General features: G+C 34.8%; 3 protein-coding genes across 3 annotated transcripts; 2 read left to right on the top strand and 1 right to left on the bottom strand.

Moving 5' to 3' along the window:
- Positions 1 to 1,532: 1,532 nt before the first annotated feature.
- Positions 1,533 to 9,039, bottom strand: TRIADDRAFT_57690 (uncharacterized protein; the record flags this gene model as incomplete). The annotated part of the gene is made up of 31 exons (XM_002113435.1): positions 1,533 to 1,678; positions 1,792 to 1,870; positions 1,936 to 2,133; positions 2,525 to 2,633; positions 2,727 to 2,850; positions 2,962 to 3,002; positions 3,084 to 3,193; positions 3,277 to 3,315; positions 3,382 to 3,507; positions 3,583 to 3,663; positions 3,764 to 3,791; positions 3,859 to 3,935; positions 4,155 to 4,220; positions 4,298 to 4,333; positions 4,432 to 4,471; positions 4,537 to 4,601; positions 4,699 to 4,866; positions 4,932 to 5,002; positions 5,288 to 5,334; positions 5,424 to 5,479; positions 5,588 to 5,730; positions 5,817 to 5,841; positions 5,929 to 5,997; positions 6,096 to 6,179; positions 6,396 to 6,451; positions 6,568 to 6,916; positions 7,070 to 7,109; positions 7,183 to 7,261; positions 7,676 to 7,767; positions 8,264 to 8,301; positions 8,965 to 9,039. The coding sequence occupies 31 exons, from the start codon at positions 9,037 to 9,039 to the stop codon at positions 1,533 to 1,535; spliced, it is 2,757 nt and encodes a 918-aa protein (XP_002113471.1).
- An 8,919-nt stretch (positions 9,040 to 17,958) lies between these two features.
- Positions 17,959 to 18,135, top strand: TRIADDRAFT_17972 (uncharacterized protein; the record flags this gene model as incomplete). Its single annotated transcript, XM_002113822.1, has 1 exon — positions 17,959 to 18,135. A coding segment is annotated over one exon (177 nt), but the record flags the coding sequence as incomplete, so codon positions are not given.
- A 3,463-nt stretch (positions 18,136 to 21,598) lies between these two features.
- On the top strand, positions 21,599 to 23,403 carry TRIADDRAFT_57688 (uncharacterized protein; the record flags this gene model as incomplete). The annotated part of the gene is made up of 6 exons (XM_002113821.1): positions 21,599 to 21,787; positions 22,458 to 22,527; positions 22,615 to 22,696; positions 22,851 to 23,017; positions 23,126 to 23,220; positions 23,338 to 23,403. The coding sequence occupies 6 exons, from the start codon at positions 21,599 to 21,601 to the stop codon at positions 23,401 to 23,403; spliced, it is 669 nt and encodes a 222-aa protein (XP_002113857.1).
- Between the last annotated feature and the right edge of the window lie 1,182 nt (positions 23,404 to 24,585).

Below are 24,585 nucleotides of genomic sequence, written 5' to 3'. Positions count from 1 at the left end.
TGTTTCCAAGCAAAATTTTTGTAACGGATAATAAGATTTAATTTAATATTACTTAATTTAGAAAAATTCAGTTAATTTAAAATCGATCGTCTCCATACTAAAGTACTGACATAGACAGGTGTTTGCCACAGCACTGCATTTTGATGAGAGGATGCCAAAAGTATCTGTCCGTCCAAGAGTGTTTGGTCTAGGTCGTCTTCTAGTAGCCTATGACACTGTAGCACAGTAGGCTAGAAATTTTAAAACTGAGATGTGGTCCTTTTTTTACCCACAGACTAATCCTATCAGTCAAGGACTGCGCGATTTACTCTATAATTAAATATGCCGTATACAGCATACGCTTATACTGCATGTTGCCGTTACGATACTGTATACGGAAAATACCTAATTCTAAATACATACAGTACTGTTCCAAAAATACTCTACAGTACTAAAGCACTTACTAGAGTATTACGGTATATTTATCATTGGTGGATATTGCCGAAAAGTAATTACGATCCAGGCAGCAAATCCACATTCATTAAGTATGATATTTTACATGATCGTTTTTGTTGTTAAGTTCAGCTATGAGTATTTAGCGATAAATTAATTTCTTTCATTCTATCGATGCACTTGTTGAAGAAAGAAATCCAATCTTGTTGAAATCAACGCTTACACACATAGTATTGAGCAGTGATAGTCGAATATTGTAGAAACTTTATTTAAAATTCGTTCGAAATGTGCGCTAACAAATTGTTTCCGGCTAAAAATCATACATCTGATCATGATGCGTTATAAATCTGTGGCTCAATGGCGCTATTTGAACAGATACGTTGATTGTGATTTCAGCCAGGTGAACTATCATACGTCAGCAATAAATAATTAACAGTAACTATGCATTACACGTAAGTAGATTCAAGATAGGCGAGTTTCCGCGTAAATTTTGCAGATAGTAAAATAATTTTAAGGTCGGCATATTTGCTATATATCACGTATTTACAATACGTTATAGTACATTTTTTGGCATCATAACGATAAAAGTATCTTCCCGATCATCATCCAATATTTTTATACATTTAAATAACTTATACATTAATACTTATCGCCAGGTTAAATATCTTTAAGTTGTGACATTCTTAATTGTTGAAGAAAAAAAAATAGATACATGCTGCACTAATGTCTAGCAAAGCACGTTCTGATGAATATATTGTAGAGGCTCGCAAGATGAGTAACCTTGGATGAAAATATCGTTTAAGAATAACACAAAAAATCATACGATACAAATTATAGATTCAATTCAGTAATGTAACTATGGTATATAAATTTCGAATATGACAAATTTTCTTGTAATATCCAGATGCTACTAAATTTAAGTGGATGTGGAAGTATTATGGCAATGCAACAAATCCATTTTGCTTAACATACTGTATGAACATGAAACAATTAGCAGTGCTAAGTTGTTAACCTCTAAACGTAAAATCTTTCGCATCAAGTGCTCCTGAAATGGTTATCAATGATCATAGGGGAAAGGAAACGATATTTTAAAAATAGAATTATTTAATTCGTGTAGATCCAGGCTTGGCATCTTTCGTATCTTTCTTTATCTTAGCATTATTTCCTTTTGTATTCAGGTTAGTCGGCTTTGATTTGGTGTTTGCTGGCTTAGCATTGTTGGTTGATTTTTTGACATTTGTTTTAGCTGCAATAAGATACACCAACTTTACTAAATAATGGTTCCTTGTACGCAAGACTTTAATCAACGAATATATAATATAGCTTAATATAACCGTAACTTAAGGTTAAATAACTTACGCTTCTTTTCCTTATTCTTATCCAATCTTCTCTTATTAGCTTCACATCTACCACTTTCCATAAGGTGAGCTTTCCAAGCCTAAGACATTTCATGCAACAATTATTAAAAACAGACACATAGTTAGGAAATACAGCAATCGTTACCTCATCCGTATCATTTTCAATCTCAAGTCGGCACAAATAGCACAGAGGTTTTTCGGATTTAATACAGTCACTACTATTCTCATGCTGCTGCAAAGTATCGGATAAAACAGCTTTGCCACACGTTGGACAGTTTGTGAATTTTTCTTTTGATTCGCACTCGGAGGTAAGATGATCATTCATGTTTGAAATCTCTACAACCTAAAAGGGGTACACAATTAAGCAATGTTAGAATGTAAATTTAGAAATAGTTTCTGGATTAAATATGTCATTATGAATCTGTCAACAGTAAGAGAATCGCCCAGTTACGATCGTTTCAGGTAATGCGTGAAATCACTGCACACATGAAGCAGATAAATGTCAAGTAAACCGTTTATGTCGATAGAAAACCTAATAGCAATTTGCCACGGAATTGTATGAAGATTATACTTCTTACTGTCTGCAGCTCATAAACAGTAAGCCCTGACACTTCATATCTAATAATATAGCATATGATATCTAATAACACAGACTATGTAATGAAAAAGCCTGGTTATTTTTATCGATTTCAAGATATGCATTTAGAGTTGTGGCATCTGGCTGCAAAATTTACCTGTGTACAATGCTGGCATTTCATCAACATAGGACATGATTTCCAATAATGTATATCCAGGCCTTGCTCTGAAAAATTTTCATTTACTTCTCCACAAAATATACATGTCCTATAGAAATGTTACAAATACAATTGGAACAATTAATTATAACGTCATTCCTAGTGGGCATAATCATGTAGTTACGCATAGTATTTAGCTAACTTTTCTAAGCCAAGCTGATCGCCTTCTGTTCCCATTGTTGCTACACTAGCAGTATCTTCAGGCCTATGCGAAGATCGACGACTGATCAACTTGCTTTTGCTCCGATTTCTACTCTTATTAACTCCTACGAAAATATTTCAATAGATAATAATATCGATAAGCTTACTATGATATACATCTAATGCTTCAACAAATAATGCTATTATACTGATTAACTATGTTTCTATAAACTTACTGTCCGCAGATTTATCGGTGTCCTGGGGCATATGAAGATTACTAAATGAAGGGAATACAGTAATAAGCTCCGCTTGATAATGTAAGCTATAGGACATCAACCTAATGCGATAGTTCTCTTACTTGCTATCATTCGACTCTGCTTCCTGAATTTGCGCTAAGTTAGGGTCACCTTGTTGCTGAGCATTAGTCATTTGCTTCAATTGATTCAATTGGGCCTTTAGAGCCTGGATCTAATAATTGCAATAATTAATGGTAAATACATCCTTCTTCCTAAAAGTGCTAAAACTTTGGACAATAGCTTATCACAAGGTACCTCTTTCTGTTTATCCTTTTCTGCCGCTTCCGCTTGTTTCTAATTTCCGTAAGTCAATGTAATTAAAATTTAAAATTTTAACTCCATTTTAATGCTTATTAATACCTTCAGTTCCGCAGCTGTCGGCTTTCCATCAATTTTATCGAAGCCCTCAAAAATTATCCTGTACTTTGTACTTTTACGAATATTTGGTTCGTCTGGAGGAAGATGCTTTCTTACTTCATTGCCAGACTTAACGAGATCAACAATGAAGAAATTGACTATTTGTGTACTATGAGTATATCCAAATAACGAACATTAACATACCACTTTATACAGTTCAAATATTGACTTTATTGCTCCATCGCGAACTTCGCCAGCTGTATGATCTAAGCATACATTCAGAAACTAATATAAAAATAAATTGAGAATAAGTTATACTAAATAAATCACATTATTTAAGTTTAGAAGAGTTCAATATTCGAACGAGAAGTTAGCGAACACTTACGTTCATCATATTCGAAATAGTCATTCCGCTGTAATTATGAGAAATGAGTGTTACAGTTTCAAAATCAGATATATTCAGAGAAGCAAACGATCTACCTTTTCTTTCCCAATCCGAATTCCTTGTGAAGCGATGCTAATAATTCAATTCTACTTTCGGCTAATCGTCGGGGCGGCTGCATCACAAGTGGTAGACATTAGTATCGCAAATACTGAGAACTTGCAAGTATTATAGCACATATCGTGACAACAAACCATGTTGTATTTAATACCTGCTTTCGAAAAGGCTGTACACACTGTGTCGTCACTATATTTTGACTCTAAAATGAAACGCATACGTTATCTCTTCTATATTCATATGGAATGACAATCGAATTGAGCAATCAGGAATTTACCTGAATTTCTGGATACTTAGCAATTTCTAAAATGAAGTCCATCGTTACTGTCCTTAACCTTACAGCCTATTTAAACGTATACAACTTCAATCCTTATACAGTTACAATGAGATCAAAAATAGCATGATAATTCTAATTCGTACCGTTTCTCCAGTCTTTAAAATCAATAATGGCAAAATCTGTCGGAATACGTATAATAATAATTATTAACATAAATCATAACTTTTCAGCAGCAGCAATACATACTAATTACAAATTTCAATGCATTTATTTATACCTTCTCAACCACATTAGCAAATTCTGGCTTACTGCAATTACTATTTAATATTAAAACGGTTAATAAGTGAAGTCTTCAAGTTTTACACATGCATCAAAAAATAACCTGTTGGCCTTAGTCATATACTGGGTTAATAGTATCCGCATTAACTCCAAAACACGTGAATATACCTGTAAAGACATGCGAAGAGCTATTATTACTAAAACTTTGACGATAACACTAACAGACGCTCATGTATTCAGCCTTTTAATTTGGTTTAACACGTACAGAAAACACGTTATCTTTCGTTCCTTTTTTAAGTGCAAAAATACATCCGCGTACTACTTCTTTCGAATCACTCGAAGCGATTGGTGCCTCACTATCTCGCACTTTGTTCGATAAATTTAGAAAAGACTTCTCTCGGATTGACCAGTTTCGAGAATAAATTCCTTTTACCTAAACAAAGAATGTGATATATAACTTCCTCTTCCAAGAACACAAATTACTCATTTCATACTAACAATATCTAAACCAAGGACATCTAAAACATCAGAAGCTTCCCGAAGCTGCTTATCTGTAAGAGGTTCGGGTTCTATTCATAAAGAAATGAACGATTAGGATAAAGGAATAGCTAAGCTCATTAAGTAGTTGTCATCAAAATACTTATATATATTTCTCGTATATTAGCGTATAACGTACCATCAGACTGAGATGCTGTAAAAATTCATTAAAATGAAATAAAAAAGCAGTAAGTATAAAGGGGTGATGAAACAGAGCTACACCAACTACATAAAGTTAGTATAATTATAATGGCGAACAAATTAAAAGTGATATGAAGGCTATCTACGCAACTATATCAAGTTCCCTATTACGATACCTTCCTCAGTATGAAGAGGTTTATCATTTTCAAATTTTTCCGGTGACCTAAGATTAAAAATTGTATCAAAAGTCACAATAGATAATAATGTAATGAACCACAACTACATAGTTATATAATTATCATGGGCAGTTACTTTTTTTGTACTGCAGGTAGCGGCTTGCTGTCGTAACTTTCGTAAGTATCACTAGCCTACAAAATAAAATGATCCATTACATTTAGCGATTCTTAGTCTTCACTTACTACAGAATTTATGGTAAACGGAAACTAGCCATCTGCATAAATTGAACAACTATAGACCTGAGTATTTGTTTGTCCAGCAATTGGTGTTAGTACGACAGGTCGAGGTGGTCGTTCTTCAGGCTTGACAGAGGATACTGAATCCTGATCATCTTGATTTTGTGTTTTCGCTTCTGAGCTTTCCTTCATAACATTATCTAACACTGTATCAGATAGAGAAATAGGTTCATAAATAAAAACAAGCAAAATTTACGCAATTAATCAATGATTTATTAATTTCTTAAGTTACTTGATCTGTCGGTAGTTCGATTCGGCTAGATTTGTTTAAGATAAATCCAATGATTAATGATTATCCTGACTTTAATTTATAAAAGTACTTAGTGAAAATTATCGTGAAATACCTGTAACTCCAACAATTCTCTTAAATTAAGTTCTCGATATACTTGCAACCGATATTCGTCCATTGTTATCTACAGTATGGAATACAATGGCGTACATTTAATAGTTTTATACGAAATGTTGTCTTAAGTATCCAATCGTTGCTATAGTCATGAATACTTCGTCTAACCTTTTTGGCCTTAGCTGAGTCATAATCTTCAATCTCAATCGCCCGACGTTTTTCCATTTCATATCTGCCTAGTCGGTCAGCAGCCTTTCATCCAATTTATCAGTTGTAATAACAGATAAAGAGAAACAATTTAAATTATGCGCAAGGCTCTGGAACTATGATAGTGTAAATCATTATAACGCGTAACGAATATTTAAAATAAATCTTTATTATTATTCGATAAGAGCCATTGCCCACAGTTAGACAGTTATTCTCAAAAGGAACATCTACTATCATAATTTACAGACATTCAAAAGATACCTTTTGTAATTCTGAAATGGCGTACTTTAACTTTTTTGCATATTCATAACGTTCAGCTACGGTAAGAATCAGGGAGAAAGAATACGTTCAGTATCTTCAACAATTTGATATTTAAAGACAAATCACTGCGTAAAATTTAGTAGTTTTATAGATAAGAAAAAGAAAACTTAACCTAGGACGGCGTCATGTTTTTTATCGTCAAGTTTACGCACAAGCTTGGAAATTTCAGCGTCTTGGTATGAATCGAATACAAGATCATCTGAAGGTGATAATCGCTCAATTCGTACTGTTTTCTTTAGCGGATCATTAAAGGCATTATTTACTTTATTTCGTAAAGATATAGTATTGTAATCATTTAAGTGTGAACCGTCACCACCATCGTCTATGAAATCGCCAAGAACATTTACAGCTACCATGCCAACTTGGTTGTATAGGTTATATTTGTTGACGTGATTTTTATGTAATAATATTTTGATGAAACGCGCGTCTCCTTCAAGGAACACTGATTTTAATTCTCTCGCCTTTTTTGTTAAATTTAAATATAATAAAAATTACTTATATTGTAGGAAAATTAAGAATGGATTATATTTTATCTTAGTAAAAGGCTAAGGGTATAGGTGATATCATAAATATAACGCTTACGATGGTGATTTAAAAATTTGCCTGGGACTTACCTTATAGCCGGTGGTGGCATTGTCTGATAGTGTAATGTAACTATTGAAAATAAATACCAGTAACGGATGAGAGCGAGTATAGTAGTACAAAATTAAAAACAGTAAAATTTTACCCAAGTCTGGTGTAACTGGAGGAATGCCAGGGATAATTATCGTTTCCTGAGCCACCAATAAATAACTCAACTTTGGAAGCTACATAATGTGTTTAGAATTTTCGTTAGTAAGTCATATGAATACAATTATCAAGCAGACTTTCGACAATTAATACTGTAGGCGTATCAAACAGTAATATCAAATTTATATCACAGGTAGCGATGTTTTTGGATATACTGTATTATGTATGAAAAGTCAGGTACTGCCATTATAATTATACAATTTCTAACAAACTACTACATTTTTATCAGGCACAGATACGCATTTTTACTAGAACATGCGTGGTCGAAAGCATCTAACAGCGCACAAAATTTTTCTAATCTAAGGATAGTAGTTGAATAATGAATGAATGAACCAAAATAATTCTAAATTCTTGTTAAAATAAGCACAACTACAGCTACAGTTAGTTTCTCTATCGCAATAATACAGGATAAGAATACAGGAATCACTTACCAATTAAAAAGTGGTGAGAAAGAAATTGTACTTTGCTCAACTGTATTTTCCTCTCAAATTGTATTATCAGTTCTTGGGGGTATACACAAAATCTGAGTATTAGTAAGAAGATAAAAAAGTTTTAGTATCATGGATTAGTAATAGTTTATTAAGCTAGGTAATTTGTGGGATATAATTATATATAGTACATCCAAATAAATTTAGCAAGGCTGAACTTATGCATAACTCTGACCAACAAACAAAAGCTGAATAAAGTGTACGTGCATGTATGCATAAAAGATACTGACATACATTCAAAATGAAATTTTAAATATACAGTACGTGCTCACTATTTAATATTAATAACCATAATTATACAGCACAGTGTACATCGCTATTACGATCTGTTAATTAATGTAATCTTAGGCATAGTAAACAATATATTATTGTATCATCACTACTGCCTAATAAGACAGAACTATACCTATTACATACTTTTAGAAATTGTAACACATTGTACAACCGATCATTTTTATGCGCTTTATTAGTAATTAACAATATTAAATCTTTATTAAATATACATCGTAGTATTTAGTTTACGTCACAAACCTTGAAGATTGCCATCCTTTCGAGTAAGGAGAATGAGCCTATTAACAGCAATAAGCAGTAGCATGTCATTCAAAAACTATGAGTAAAACTGTTTCGAGTGAGAAATATAAAACGTAACTCCGTAATTTCTTAGACAGCTTATCGACTAAACTGTTACACAGATATTTACATTTAGTATGTAGTAAATAAAAATAAATGTATAAACTCTGAAGCACAATAAGTAACATGCCACAATCGCTACACGCTATCATGCGCAGAATTCAAATTCCAAGAATGCCGCATAGTATTTCGTGACTTATCCCACCAGTAGTCAATTATGGTAATCTGTTTTAATTTTAGTACTAAATCACGTTTTAATTCTTTAATATATAAATCCTGTACTTTCCTAATCTTTTAATGTGCCGCTCATAACCTGAAAGATAATTTACTGATATATAATATGTACACTGTATTATATCAATAAGTAAGAATTACTGTCAATAGAATGCTGTAAAACCCTCAAAATGCTATGTTCTAAAGATACCACAATAGCGTTCTTACGGAATCTAAAGTGGCCAGTTTAATACCTACTGACACATTACTGTACCTCTCATAGTATAGTAGCTTAAGATGTTTTAAAGTACATGCAATTATATTAACATATCGCTATTAAATTGTCAAACTAGGTAATATGTTTATAAACAGTATGCATATTTACATACCTCTAAATCTCCCGGTAAGTAACCCTCTTCTGATCCGGAAGAATGAACAACTTGAAATGAAATTTTCTTAGGCATTACAAAGAAAGCTATCTATAATCATTCGATGCAATACAAAACACGGTACAATGGTCCAAGTTTAATCCAAAGCGTTTAATCTTGTATTGAGGTTTCTTTTAAAATATGGTATTTATAGTTCTAGAATTACAAGTTATTTAAGTAACCCACGAAAGCATCAATTTCCATATTGGATATATCAGAGGCTTATACCGTTGCAAAAAATCATGGCAATTACAACACACGATATAGATCAGCTATCCTATCAAGGGCATTGTAATATATTATTACAACTTTCGCAAATGGCCAATATAAACGTAAAGGCATAGGTGAATAGGAGGGAAAAGGAATCAATAATTGACTCTAGATATAAGCGTATTTTCAGCATTTCTATTCCACAATCATTATAAGCATTCAATTTTGAACTGTGAGCCTTATTCATCATGGTGATGATTTATAAATCTAAATCTGTTAATATGTTTCGCTAAGATAGACCACACTGAAAAAGAAATAATCCGATCTTGGTATGCCTAATATCATTGATACTTTACTAATCCACTCTTCCGAGAAGATAGCACCTGTAAATGACTGCATCGATCGTTTCAACGCACCTCATTAACTTGGTAGTTGGTACCTAGTGATTTTGATATACACTTATGCATCTACAACCTGTACAGATAAGTGGAGTAGAGGATAACATTATTTGGTTGTACGAGAAGCAAACTTCAAATGATCCTACGCGTACCCTCCATATTTATATGCTACGTTGGTAAAAAAAGTAAACGTCGATATGTCTAATACAATTGAATAAAAATAGTCCGTTGCTATTGCTGGATTGGCGTAAGCTCCCCTTAGCCCATACCCAATATTTTCTCTGTTGATGTTATCGAATCGTTGTTACATTATTGAAATCATTCAGTAAGTATATTATCATTACTTAAGATAAAGTTCATAATTATCACGCACCGCATCAACGTAGGACAAGAGCGAAGAATACGGATATCTTCATGAGTATATTGCAATTACAGTACTGTACCATAGTCTATTTTAAATGATTGCTTCTAGGTCGTCACCAACAATACAGTACCAACCCCTTTTCTCACACAGTTACTGCATGGTACGATAGGATCTCGATTTTAATCTACTTTGCAATTCAACAAGTTCCGTGTCAAGTTGGTTATCATTTATGGATCTTCAACTTGTATCAGAGACTAAATAAAATTCCTAAGATTGCATCCCGCTGTTGATAAGTAAAAAGAATGGCACACTGCGTACTACATGGTGTGTTTATATCTTATAAAAGTATCGCTAGGGTACGACTGTGTTGTACTGGAGGTAAAATATGACGCTGTCCATGTTATGCTATGATATATTCGTATCCATTCAGAACTGTCAGGTACTGACAGTCAATATGTTGTACAGTCATATAGTATTCATTTCTTTTCTCAATCTTTCAGCACCATAAAGATGTATGTGCTATCGCATGCTACAGTAAATAAGAGGAAAGATCGGATAGACACCTTCTCTTGACTCATCAGCGCTGTATTTTTCAACTACAATGTCCATTTTAACCTTCGCCTATTCATTGATCAATAAAAGTAAAAGTTAATGAAGCAGATACATCATCTTAGTGCCAAGAGAGTCTTGTAGCCCCTGCATGTAGCGCCTACTATCTAAAACGACGCCATTAATCACTGCAATGGACTGGAAAGTACTTGGTTACCCCATGAATTTAGGCAGTCATTTTACTCGCCTATGAAAAGCTTGTAGTGAGTCACGTTACCACAATAAAAGTCTAGTCATTGACAATGTTTAACTTGACAACCAAATCACTTACCAGGGTGAGCTTGTAGCACAGTGTGCAGATAGTATTCAATATCAGTAAAATGATAGATTAAAGCATAACTAAGCATAGAAGATTAATGCTAGAAGATCATCAAGGCGATAGTTCATATTTACCTCATGATAATTACAAGAATGAGTCAATGAAACATGGAAAAGTCCGCTGAAACTTGCTCCAATGTTTGTATCCCGTCAGCGAAGGGCGGGAAGATAGAAAGTTCTGCTTTACTGTCCCTCTGTACAGTACAGTACTGTCAAGTGTCAACTGAGTGAATACGAGAAATTGTATGAGCAAATCGCTTCTTGCGGTACAGTGTACAGTACAGTGCTTACAGTACTTTACGTCTGTATGGTACGGTACTGTACAGTACAGTACTGCATGACTGTGCAGAGTTCCGTCTCGTCCGTCTGGAGATCGTTCGGATACCCAACTCTGCTTCACTGTCACTCTACACTATCAACTCAGTGAATACAGTACTGTAGAGTACAGTGCTTACAGTACAGTACTTTACGTCTGTACGGTACGGTACAGTGTGAGTGTGTAGAGTTCCGTCTCATCCGTCTGAAGATCGTTCGGATACCCAACTCTGGAGCAATCTACAGTACAGTACAATCCTGCTGATGGAAGAGACAGGTAAAAGATGTACTGTACAGTACCGTAATGTAGCATTTCCAAGTTGTTTTGCAACATGTACAGTAGTGATGCTCTCCAATTTCGATTGGAACCACATCCAATATTTAGCAATAAGTACAGTATGCCTCAAGGTTGCAAGCACAGAGTTTAAACTTCTCAACTAAGAAGCTCGGGTAACCAGCATACTGTACGTAATTGACGAGAGGGTGCATATTGTGCTGTACAGTGTTGATTTTTTTCGGCATTGATGTGATGTTGGATAATTCTCGAATTTGATTTGATTTTTTGTATAATGTGACATCACTAACATGTTGCAGTAACACTACCCTAGTTACTGAGCATGTAAACTAGACAAGGATAATGATTACTACAGCATCCTGCAATAGGAAGCACTGGTTGCAGAGTATACGTAGTGTAGTAAGGTGGTTCTTTGCTGTACCATGCACACACACACGAAAACCAATACTAGATGGACTATCTATACGATGATCCCTCTTGTTGTTATGCGTTCGCAATAATCGTATTCTAATCCTGAATCATTTCTTCATCGTGCCTGATTGATTACTCCTGCGATATGTCAATGACAGAAGATAGTATCTACTTGAAACAGGCTCAATCATTATTCTTAATTATGACTACTGTACTTTCCTGAGGGCAATAAGCTGGACTAAAATGACCAGGTATTACTTCGAAAATTAAAATGAATCATTTTAGAGGGTAAGCTACAGTTGGCTCGTACTAGCTATCTGTAAATTCAATTTCGTAAAATAAGCGTCAAGTCCACATTTTACGGAACGTGAACTCCATCGATTATTTCGTCAGTGTACAGTACAGTAGGTATACGTATTCATTATGCAGTACTGTGTTGATGATTAATGTTCCCTATCAATTATTATTATCAGTCTAGTTTTACATGCCTTTCATTAATTGAAAAGATAAACACAAAAGTTCCGTAACGATGGCAGCATAAGTAGTGTTAAGAAATCGACATTTGAACTGCGTATGTGCTCCAAACAAATCCTATTGGTACAGTAGAGTTGGGCGACGTCCTTACCGTAGCACAGTACAAGAGTGAAGACACCAATCTGCGCATACTCCTTTATTACAAGGATTTGACGGTATACTTTGTACTGTAGCTATTACGAGTCTTCCAAAATTGGAAATCTAGGGACTTACTAAATTGGATTTATTCTATTTTATTTTGTTCTTACTTTAAGGTAAGGGAGATATTTGAATTTCCAACTTCGTAAGATATCGTCTGATAGCAAATTCGCTTGCTAATCAATTTTTATAAAAAAAACTGTTTAATTAATTAATGATATTGCCAGCGTCGGGCAAAGCTGTATGTATATACACTAGTTGGTATAATGTAGTGTAGAACTAATAAAAGTCGGCAACTTTGTTCCGTTCGATACGGTAATCAACATGTGCAAAGCTGATTTTCTTTTATTTTATTTTATTTTAATTAATTATTAATATGCTAATATCCACATCACTACGTAACTGCTGTACTGTACGGCACAGTCAGAACAGAACAACAGATTTTAAAGATCATAGCCAACTGGCTATGCGAGTCTACATCCGTTTAGGTCAGTGGGTTAGTGGTGTCGAAGTGGATAAGCAACATAGTAATCTTGCCAGCCGTCTATTTTTATTGATGTAATTTATTATTTTTTTTTTTTTTTACCTGCCGTATTCAAAAATTTATTTGGGTCTAATAACAACATGGACAGCCATACAGTACAGTACAGTACATACTGTACAGTGTACAGTCCACTTTACTCTACCGTACGTACGGTAGAGTACTGTACTGTACCACGCAAGTATTGTATTGTGCTTACAGTATTGCCCATGTGCGTGTATTTATGTATCAATCCTTAGACTGAACTTGGAAGTGCTGACTAGCGATGTGACTGCAGCTGCTGCAGTACGGTACTGTAGTGTAGAAGTGCATACTGTAAGTTAGTGGATTCGTTCTTGCACGCTGGGAGATTTTCGCAAGCTTATATCGCACGAGTGAAGGTTGTTAAATCACAAGTCTCATTTTCGCTGTGTGGAAGTGAAGGTTGGGCATTGGCTGTGCTATAGCGTATTGTGCAAGCTGTTCTTGCCACCTTTGTATCTGCAATTCGTTCACTACTGCCGGTTAAAGTACGGGTAGCTTTAACGTACACCGAAGGCAACTTTGATGCCATCTACAGCGACAATTATGAGCAGCGACGTTGGTAACGAAGTGATTTTTACGACTGGTGGTAGTATGGCGGTGACGCATAATTCGTCGCCTTCCAATATACTTCTCAATGATACTGAACTCAACGAAGATTATGATCATGAAACGGCTAGTGGTACACACTCTCAATCGTATATTCAAGTGAAGATGGAGAGCGAAAAAAGTGCAAACATCTCAGGCAAGGAAGATGAGACGAACGAGTATTTACTTAATACGAACGACGTCACAGGCGACGATATGACTCCAATAAACAGAAATGCTAAATTGAATGTAACATGCGGTAAAAATCATGGGGTATTAGATTTATCCAAGATGTATCGCGGTAATAAAGGCTCATGTATTTATTTTCAAAATGCATGGATAACACCCAACGAATTTCAACGCATTAGTGGCAAGCAAACGACGAAAAATTGGAAACGTAGCATTCGCTATCGTGGACGACCGTTAAAGAAGTATGCCGAAGCTGGTTTATTATCAATAGAAGATGAATCACTGGGAAGTAAAATGGTAAGCATGTTTGTTTTACAACTATCCATTGTATCCATACAGCAGTCAGTCCAACTGTATGCATATGATGGAGATTGCAATAATGATCGATTGTAGCAGCTACATTTTCACAGCGTCTCTTTACCACGTCTAATTTGACTTGAGAAATTGGAGAAAAGTGTGATTTTCCACCATCGACATTTCAGCTATTGTTCACTTTGAGTGCGCTAACTGGTCGTGACGTCGTAACGCCATTCGTGCAGTCTCTTCTCTCCTTGATTCGACTGTATTGTATTGCTATTGTACCGGTACTGTATTGTCAAGATGAATTTCCGACTGCGGCCCTCTTACAGTGCATTGACTGTAGTCTCGGCAGTACAATGCACTGTCGACCAGCATCCCATACTGTAGTCGGCGATGTTTGGTCAGTACGAGTCTAGGCACGATTAATCCATACTGTCCACCTGAGTAGTAGTGAGTACACCAGACTGCTTTCGCCGTCATTATTGCCGCTGCTGATGGACCAACGACGGATGGAATGCTACCGCCGCATTCTACCCTACGACCGTCTACTGGCTTACAGTACGTACGGTAAAGGGTAAAATCGAGCATACTGTGTCAGTAAAAGGAAATACGGTCAGACGGTGCGATTTTATGTCAAGAGGATCAACGTCCGGTGCAGTCATAGACTGTCAAGCAAAGGAGCGCAAGCTTGCAGTGGGCCGATAAATCGCACCACCTTTGGTGTAATGGTGTGCGGCAGGGCTTTGACTGGTGGAGCACAGTCCCGGAAAAAAAAAATGAAAAAATAATTACATAATTATGGTATAAGCAATGCCGTCAAGAATGATTCTAATACAAGTTCTACAGTATTCACTCATCTTCTGTCCATACTGTACAAGTCGGTACAGCGCATTGTCAGAAATTGAAGTCAATCGCGTACGCTTCGCTATACTCTACTGTACCCAACCAGTTTGCCCTCGGGACTAGTACGTACACTAATAGTGCGTAACAAACTTGAGCATTTTGGGGGATTTATGAGGGGGGGTAAAAACTTGTCGGCAATTCTTATTTCATTACTGTAATCATTTGTCCATCATGTACAATAATTCAAACCCTACTTGTATTTGTATACGCAATATACATTCATAACAGCAAGCTAATCAATCATATTATGAGATATGACTGCACCAACCTTGTTAGACACAAGTCGCACAATTTGGCTAATAGCGCAAATTGCGTTCCAATATTCATCTTGGTGCAAACTAGAGATACAAATTGAGGCGGTATCAACAACAATCATTTTCCATCATTCTCTTCTTCAGCTTGTTTTATACCATAGTCTAAAAATGGATACTTCTATACTGAATTGAGGGGGAGTGCAATGCATTTTGTTACCGTACAAACGTTTCAAATGGGTGTAAAAACGGCTGTGTCATTGATTTTGATTTTGATTTGCATGATGGCACGGTCATTGGGTATGATGGTAGTAGAATGCAATGGGCTACTGAGTGTGTATGTTCACCATAGTCGATACAGTTGCAAATACATCAGTAATAATGCATTAGTAACAACCAATCTAATGAATAGACGAACGATATTTTGGAAAGCTCTATTGGGTTTCATAAACGGAGAAAACCTATTTGCAAACATCTAAAGCCAAAATTTGCCAGCGTCTTGCTTAGTTTTATTGCCATTGCTAAGCCTGCATTTTACGCGTAATCGAGTACACTACTTCGTATCACTTGGACCTCTGTAATAAAAGTTCAACGATAACGTTGAATAAGAACGGCGCGATCAAAGTCATATTCATACATCGATATCTTAACATAATGACACGAACAAGCCTACTGTGATTACATTTATTGCACATGCTATAAAGCCTATGTGAAATTTTCTATTTTTTTATTTAAAACCGTTTTAAACTGTTTTATTCCTCTCACTTGTTCCCATTACTATAACGCTAATAGCGCTAACCCGTTAACCTGGTAGGCTGCGTTTCGGACATATACCATACATTCCTTTCATCAAGTTGATGTAATTACGTAGTTTATTAGCCTAGACCTGATCAGTCTCTGCTTTGTATAATGTACTACACTATATTCTATAGTATTTGCTACCGCTGGCTAATTGCAGAAGTGTTAATAATCAGACTTGTAGAATTCTTCAAGGATGTAGTGTCCAGTCTAATATAAGGTTTCTATCTTTACTGATAAGAGTTAAATTAGGGGCGTAATTAAATCTACGTCACATCGATAAAAATGGACACTAAAGTTCAATAATCGTCGTAGTATTTGTGTTGAATAATTATTCTTTTATCAATTTTCGATGACGATGTAATATTTATAGAATCCTTTAAAATTTATCATTACAATCATCTAAGTATTATAGATTTTCATTTACGTGTTATTATTTTTAAACCGTCATGCAGGGTCTTTAGACATAGACTCCGAAGAGAATATTCATTGATCAGTTTTCATATTCATTTCGCATTACAAAATTCATAAATTACAGAGCTCTCATGGGTTTGTGATGTATACCATTAACGTAATGGTTGCATTATTTTTAATTTGTATCGCTGAGTAAAAGTGATAACAGCTATCAAGATAATAATCAGATCTATACTGCATATAACACAATACCTTGGTTGTGTTTATCATCCTTTGCTCATAGGATGAATGATCAATAAAAAAATAGGCATTTAATTTCGTTTGCCTTAAAATGAATTATTTAATACACTACACCGACAATCCACACATTTCATATATGTTTACAATAGGACGTTTTAATTTGTAAGTTGATGTAAAGCTTCGAATTGATTTACGGTCGTATGTGTAGAGTACTAATTCTGTCATTTCCCGATATTTACAGACTTTAAGTAATGGAAGTTTTCTGGAGTGTTTAACTCTAATGCTCCGTATAAACATGATAAAATTCAATCATTAGATGATAACGCACTTTTATGTACTCTTAACAGACAACAAAACCTACCCACGCGCCCACATCTCCACCAGGAATTAACCTTCGACGAATTACGATAATGAATAAACCTAACACTGACAGCCCTTCTGCAAGTATCATGGGCCATTCGCATATGAGAAATAAAAATAGGAAGAATACTATTCCTCGCAAGGCTGCAAAGATTGCCTCGGATTCGTTTATAATCAACAAGCAGCCAAATTTAGAAACAAATAGACATGAATTTGTAAATCACAGAAAACCTCCTAAATTTTATAATAATGATAACAAGGCCTGCTCATCTGGAAGGCATATTGAACAATTTCCGTCACCGCCGAAAATTCGCTCAATAATGAGATCAGATATTGATGGTAAGATGAGGAAAATATTATCTAGCTTGTCAATTATGTGGAACATTCCATATTTCTCAAGTTTAAATATAGTCTTGACTAATTTTTTCGTCTTATTGACAATTTTAGATCGGCCAAACAGTATAAAGTCTTCCAACTCACATGATTCCTTATCTACTTCTAAACAGTATTGTCGAAATGTACCTCCTTCTTTACACAGCTTAAGTCCTCATAACAGCAATGCAGAAAATTTTGAAAGTATGTCATACAATACAAGAGAATGTAGAGTCATGTAATAAAGTCTCTTTCACGATTATTGTATCTGATGATAAAGCTTTTACTTAGCTTTGTAGGCTATTAGAATAAAAATCTTATTAGCAAAGTAATGTACTCAATTTCTAATGGTTTTGTTCTTTTTACTTTTAGTAAAAAACTTAAAACCTTTAGCGGACTGGGATGTAGATGATGTTTATAATTTTGTGTCACAAATCTTATCATCGGATGAAATTGCAAATATCTTCCGAGAGCATGAAATTTGTGGTGAGGCATTATCACTACTGAACGAAAATCATATGTTATCTACCATGAATATAAAGCTTGGCCCAGCCCTCAAAATACGCAGCCATGTTATGAAGATGCTCCGAAAACCTAGTGTACATTATTGGAATAATACGTAGGTTTATCTGTTCTATAAAATTGTCGAATATTTTTCTTTCTTTATTACGGTAAATGGCAGTATCTATTAACGGTAAATATAGATTACAAAAGTATCAACAATTTACTTCTAACGCGCCTTTGATCTTATTGTGGTGTTTATGTATAGGCCACTAATCGAAAACTAACTCGTCAATATCGAAGAAGTAACCGTTGATGCTAATTTGGTATTATAAATCAATAAAGCAGAATTAAGAAATTCACTATTAATAAGTAATACAAAATTTTGAATATTCACTTGGTTATCAGTATTAACAAAGGGAGTAGTCGCACATAAAAGATTTAACCAACTCTTACAAATGATGTAATGTGGTATACTGTATTAAGGATGATCTTTTGTATTGAAAATTATAAGTTTTAGCGATTATAATGGATACCATTCTAAAGAATTAACTGGTCTTTTACACTTGCAATATCTACATTTACACTCAACAGTTAAATCAGCAGTAATATAAACCTATACCAATGTCATTTGTAAGCATACGCTTTATAGTCATACTCGTAATAATAGGAGTTAATCATGCTAGCTTTACTAAGCTTGGCTAGGAGAACATTTTTTTCCCCCATCTGATGAGGCTTTCCATCTACCTTGTAACATACTAGTTTATTTTATACGGCATGATAACATCTATTATAAAAGTTAAATTGAGCACATTTGGCTAGGGCACTTATCAGCTCATTACGATAATCGCATATCTGACCAACTAGTATCGATCGAGCTATAGATATCTATCGAACATATCGTGATTAATATATGCTAGAATATTGATATTTCTGTCTTAGCTTGACTCTGATGGGTCGAAGACCAAAATACGTTGAGATTGGTTTCACATTGTATTCACATCATGGGAACATGTCATACATGTTGTGATTGGAAATTTGTGTAAGTTATTTAAATATTGTGAAGATTGCGATTTTTGTCATCCAGGATTGAAAGCGGATACGATCTTAATCCCTGTAATATTGCATCAATCGTGACGCTTTGTAAAGTAATACACGCTTATGTGGATGTAAAATTGAACAAAAGATAATCATTTTGTCGTAGCTATAAAGTACTTCACTCTCAGTGATGAATCTAATATATGACTAATTGAAATTATGGTCGCATTTGAAATCAATAAATTAACAAACTGATATTTGCTACGTACAGGACAACATTGCCTACTTGTTATTTTATATGATTGAACTGTAAATAAGTAAAAGAGTTGCAATAATCATAAAATTTGTGCACAAGTATTAGATAAAATGTAGTCTTTACTGTTGAGCAATATACATACCCAGTGAATCGTAATTTAAAATTAATTTCGAAATCTTTGATGATGTGCAAAGGTTCTATATTCATTTCCCATCAAGTTTTTACTACTAAAGTAGTTGTGATTATCTTGCAGACGATCAACTTTGCACCAGCAGGAATACAGATAGATTACATGCGGTATAAAATGTTGTATTAGGTAAATTATTTAAATTGTGCCGTAGCGACACAGTCGAGCGTTTGTGTACACGTCCGTGTTCAAAATGAACTCTAGCTACATCATCTTTAGCATTTCCTTCCATCTCAACAGCAGTCTAAAAGCTAGTCGTGTCGAGCCGATACCACAGACTAATAACAGTCACTTTTAACTTATGATCAACGTAAATACAGTAGATACGGTTTTCTGTTATGGTACTTTACCTCCATTGATCTCGTAGTTAAGAGAGCATAATCAGTTCACACTGTGGAAAGTTATCATGTGTTATTTCGCACGTTTAGAACCTGTTACTTCCAACGACTGTTAACTACCGTGTAATTATATCAATGTTTATTGCTGCTCTTCTGTTTCTTTTTGGCGAATATGCAATCCAGACTTTACTAATTAACTGTACTGTAGTCACTGCAGATGCTTCCGTCATTCATCAAGTTCACATATATATGAGTATGTACCGGCTTGAAATCATGATTACTAGGCATACCGAATATTGCAGTTACAGACAAACCTCGAAGTTGGTCTATGCAGCATTTTCCACTGTATGTATAGAATAATGATATAAAGAAGGCCAACAATTTCGTAGAAACATTATTTATGACTTAAACTTATCTTAGGATTTTAACAATATTTCGACCCTTATCCTTATATACTCGTATACCGAGTAATCGCAATTATAGTCGGTGGCTGCTTAAGCTTCTTTTAGGATTTTAACAATATTTCGACCCTTATCCTTTATGTACTCGTATACTGAGTAATCGCAATTATAGCCGGTAACTGCTTGAGCTTCTTACGAAGATTTTAACAATATTTCGACCCTTATCCTTATGTACTCGTATACCGAGTAATCGCAATTATAGCCGGTAACTGCTTGAGCTTCTTGTAAAGGTTTCAACAATATTTCGACCCTTATCCTTATCTACTCGTATACCTACTAATCGCAATTATAGCCGGTAACTTCTTGAGCTTCTTGTGAAGATTTCAACAATATTTCGGCCCTTATCCTTATGTACTCGTATACTGAATAATCGCAATTATAGCCGGTAACTTCTTGAGCTTCTTGTGAAGATTTTAACAATATTTCGACCCTTATCCTTATCTACTCGTATACCTACTAATCGCAATTATAGCCGGTAACTTCTTGAGCTTCTTGTGAAGATTTCAACAATATTTCGACCCTTATCTTTATCTACTCGTATACCGAGTAATCGCAATTATAGCCGGTAACTTCTTGAGCTTCTTGTGAAGATTTCAACAATATTTCGACCCTTATCCTTATGTACTCGTATACCGAGTAATCGCAATTATAGTCGGTGACTGCTTGAGCTTCTTGTGAAGATTTCAACAATATTTCGACCCTTATCCTTATCTACTCGTATACTGAATAATCGCAATTATAGCCGGTAACTGCTTGAGCTTCTTGTGAAGATTTTAACAATATTTCGACCCTTATCCTTATCTACTCGTATACCTACTAATCGCAATTATAGCCGGTAACTGCTTGAGCTTCTTGTGAAGATTTCAATATTATTTCGGCCCTTGTCGTTCTATGTGCAATGGAAATCATGTCGCCAATTGCAATTTGCGAATGGTGCTCGGAATGCCGCCTCGGATCCAGTTCAAGTGTCCCCACCCGTGCCTTTGGACAACAGGACAGAGGACACGGAGTTGGTATGCAAGTTGAGTTGCTGACTCGTACTGCGTGACTGTGCCACTGTAAGTCTGTGTGAGCCATATTAGCCCATGGACATTACAGTACTGTATCAGGTAGAACTAGCGTTCATACCAGGAACGTGGCAAATTCCTTGTAAGCAATTTCAGTAAACACAGCCATCATCCTTAAGTTAATGCCTTGAATGGCGTTTCTCTGCTGACAAGCTCTCTCCAACTACTTCATGGCCTAATGGGGAAAGTAGACAATGAAAAAGATGATCAACAAGAGGTTGATCCATCAACCATCACACGAGAACAAGGTTACTGGCAAGAAACTTGTCTAGGAATTTGGACTAAAAGTAAAAATCAAAGTCATTCATCGTCAGAACATCCAGAGCATTCCCATATATGTAACGGAATTAACTTTGTGAAAATTTTTGTAAGTCGATAATAATATCAACAACTTAAAGGTTAAAGAAATAATTGGAGACTCCTATTTAGATGTAACCTGACTTGATACGTTGATAAGCTAGTCGAAAAGAGGAATTTGTTGATCGTAAATGTTTAACGTAGTCATCGTCTCGCTGACTAGTACGATAATACGTCAGCCGATCATTTTATGGCAAAATACAACATTGTCGAGGGTATTTTGAGTCTTGATTCCACGGTAGATAGATCTACCTAGTTTAACAAAATATGCCGATATAATGACTGTGTATTCATTTCCAGTTGCTAGACATGAAAGGGTTACGAAATAGAATCGCTTATATTCACTTTATTGCTGTATGTTCCTATCTTACCATGTGCATGATACAGTACAGTATTACTTAATTAACTGTGGTACTGCTTAGATTCATCTATCGTACCTAAATAACAGGTAATAATTCTAATCACTTGTATAACTTGGAAGAAGAGGATATGCCTCAAATGATAAATTGTACATTGTTATTATAAACTTTGTCAATTGGTAAGTTGCTCTTGCGACAATACTTCGCTTTCAAAGAGACTTGAAATATTTATGAAGCCTATATACGATATACGTATTATGAGTCATAGGATAAGACGATTTTGCTTCATGGTAAATTACTATTTTTGAACTTATTGATCAGAATTTGGATGCCACTAAAGTTAAGCCATCACCTACTCGAGGATTACAACTTATAGTTGTCGAGAGTAAGAGTAAGTTGGTCTAAAGTTGATTAATTTATTATTATAGCTTACAATTTTAAGATTGTCCTATCTTATATTTGACTAAATGATGTTCAGAAAAAGAAAGCATTCCCTTGGAACGTAATGAACCCGTTATCAAAAAGAAGCAACATGAAATGGATGATAAGGCTCTGTGGAAGTAAGCAACCGATTATAGTTCTATAGCCTAATTTAGGATATTAAACGATACAGTTTATCAAAGTAGCTTTTTAATGGGTATCAAAATAAATGTTTTGAATCAATAGAAATAGTATGTAGTTATGCTTGCTCATGAAGCAATTTCTCTATTACAGTAATCATACAAATCAGCCATATCATCGACCCAAGTCTCCACATACGAATAACAACCATAAGGAGAATGAATCCATGCTCAATAAAATTAGTTCCGTATTATATAGTAAATATCTTGCTGCAAGCACCAAGATCCAAAGTTTAATCAATAGTCCTCATCCGAAACAAGGTAATATTATCATCTTGGTTCACTGAAGTAATCGTAGCAGCAGTCAATTTCTGTAGTGTTTCTAATAAATTCGACGATATGTTGTACATTCGACCTTATATACTATAGATTTGATGAATGATACAAAGGACTTATCACATCGTTATTCAAGTACTATACGACATCTGTACTCACATGTAAAAATAAGCGAAAGAATTGACCAGGTAAGACTTTCGTTACCACTTTACTTATCGATAAATTACGAATTCATTTTTGAATATATATGATATCGAAACTGATCTTGACTTTAACATAAAGCAACCATTGTGTGTATTACATAGACTGGAAAATTTGTAGTGGCTCGACTAAAAAGGATTACTACTTGGTGGGAGAATAAAGGAAATTAAGGATCGCTGCCCATATGCCACAAATGACCTTTATGGACAGCCTAATGATGAAATGCTACGTGGCATCAAATAGATTCGATTTTTAACCTAAAGTGACCACTGCAAATGTTGCGCAGACTGGAAAATTTAAAACAGTACAACTAACTTAAATAGACTACAACTGGGTAGAAGAATAGAGGAAATTAATAAAGCCTCTGTTCATATAACCTAGAGCAAATAAATTTTACAGCTAGCTTTCATAGTGAATAATGTAATTTAAGTTAAGTTAATAACACACCTTTACAAAATATTATGAATATACATGTTCACATTATGCTAAGCCTATTTATGCGACACGCCGGTTAACAGTGTTTGAAAGTATTTTCCAGTAAAAACGGATGTATTTACGAGTTTGATCATACTGGAATAAACCTGATGATCTAGTTAAAATCGACATTCTAATTCAAGGTATATACGCGTAAGCTATTTAGAGAGATCAAACGTGGCTAATTTGGCGGTATTGAACGTTAAAATTTCTCTAAACTTTATATATAGCAATGAGTAACGGTTAAAAGATTTTGAGATTCAGCATTAGCTAGGAGCTCCATTTATCAGATGTGTAAATAGCGACAAACTGCTATTCATTTTGACATTTATTAATAAATCACGATCTCCCAAGTTTTACATCAAACTTTGTCATGTTATTGCAACACGAACTGGTTACAGGTACAGTTATGATCCATCATTTGTTAAACTTCCATGTTGGAAGATCCAATTGGTACTAATTCATTATTGTACTTTGAATTGAGGCACCATTATAGAGCAATATCTACATCGCATCGTTGTAATTACGAGTCGATCTAGTTAATGGAGCCAATCAATATAATTTCTAGCATCGGTAATCAATGAAAGGAAGGGTAAAATTTTATTTTACGTATCGATTACAGCACAGTCTCCTACCAACTCCGCCATACTATTTCAAAATTATGCTCATCAGTTATTATATAAGTGGCTGTACAGGTTAGAAAGTATGTACGACCTTAACGCTCTTTCCCCTATTCCAATAACAATTGACTAGCTTTTAACTGAAAAAATTTCACTTAATTGTTATAATATCAATGTAGTACTTAATTTCATGATTTAAAATCTGTCACAATTTATATCTTGACCTTTCAGAAACTTACGCACACGCTAAAATACTCT

This window comes from Trichoplax adhaerens, genomic scaffold (genome assembly GCF_000150275.1).
Source record: "Trichoplax adhaerens TRIADscaffold_6 genomic scaffold, whole genome shotgun sequence".
Classification (NCBI taxonomy): Eukaryota; Metazoa; Placozoa; class Uniplacotomia; order Trichoplacea; family Trichoplacidae; genus Trichoplax; species Trichoplax adhaerens.
This window is presented reverse-complemented; position numbering and strand designations above follow the sequence as displayed.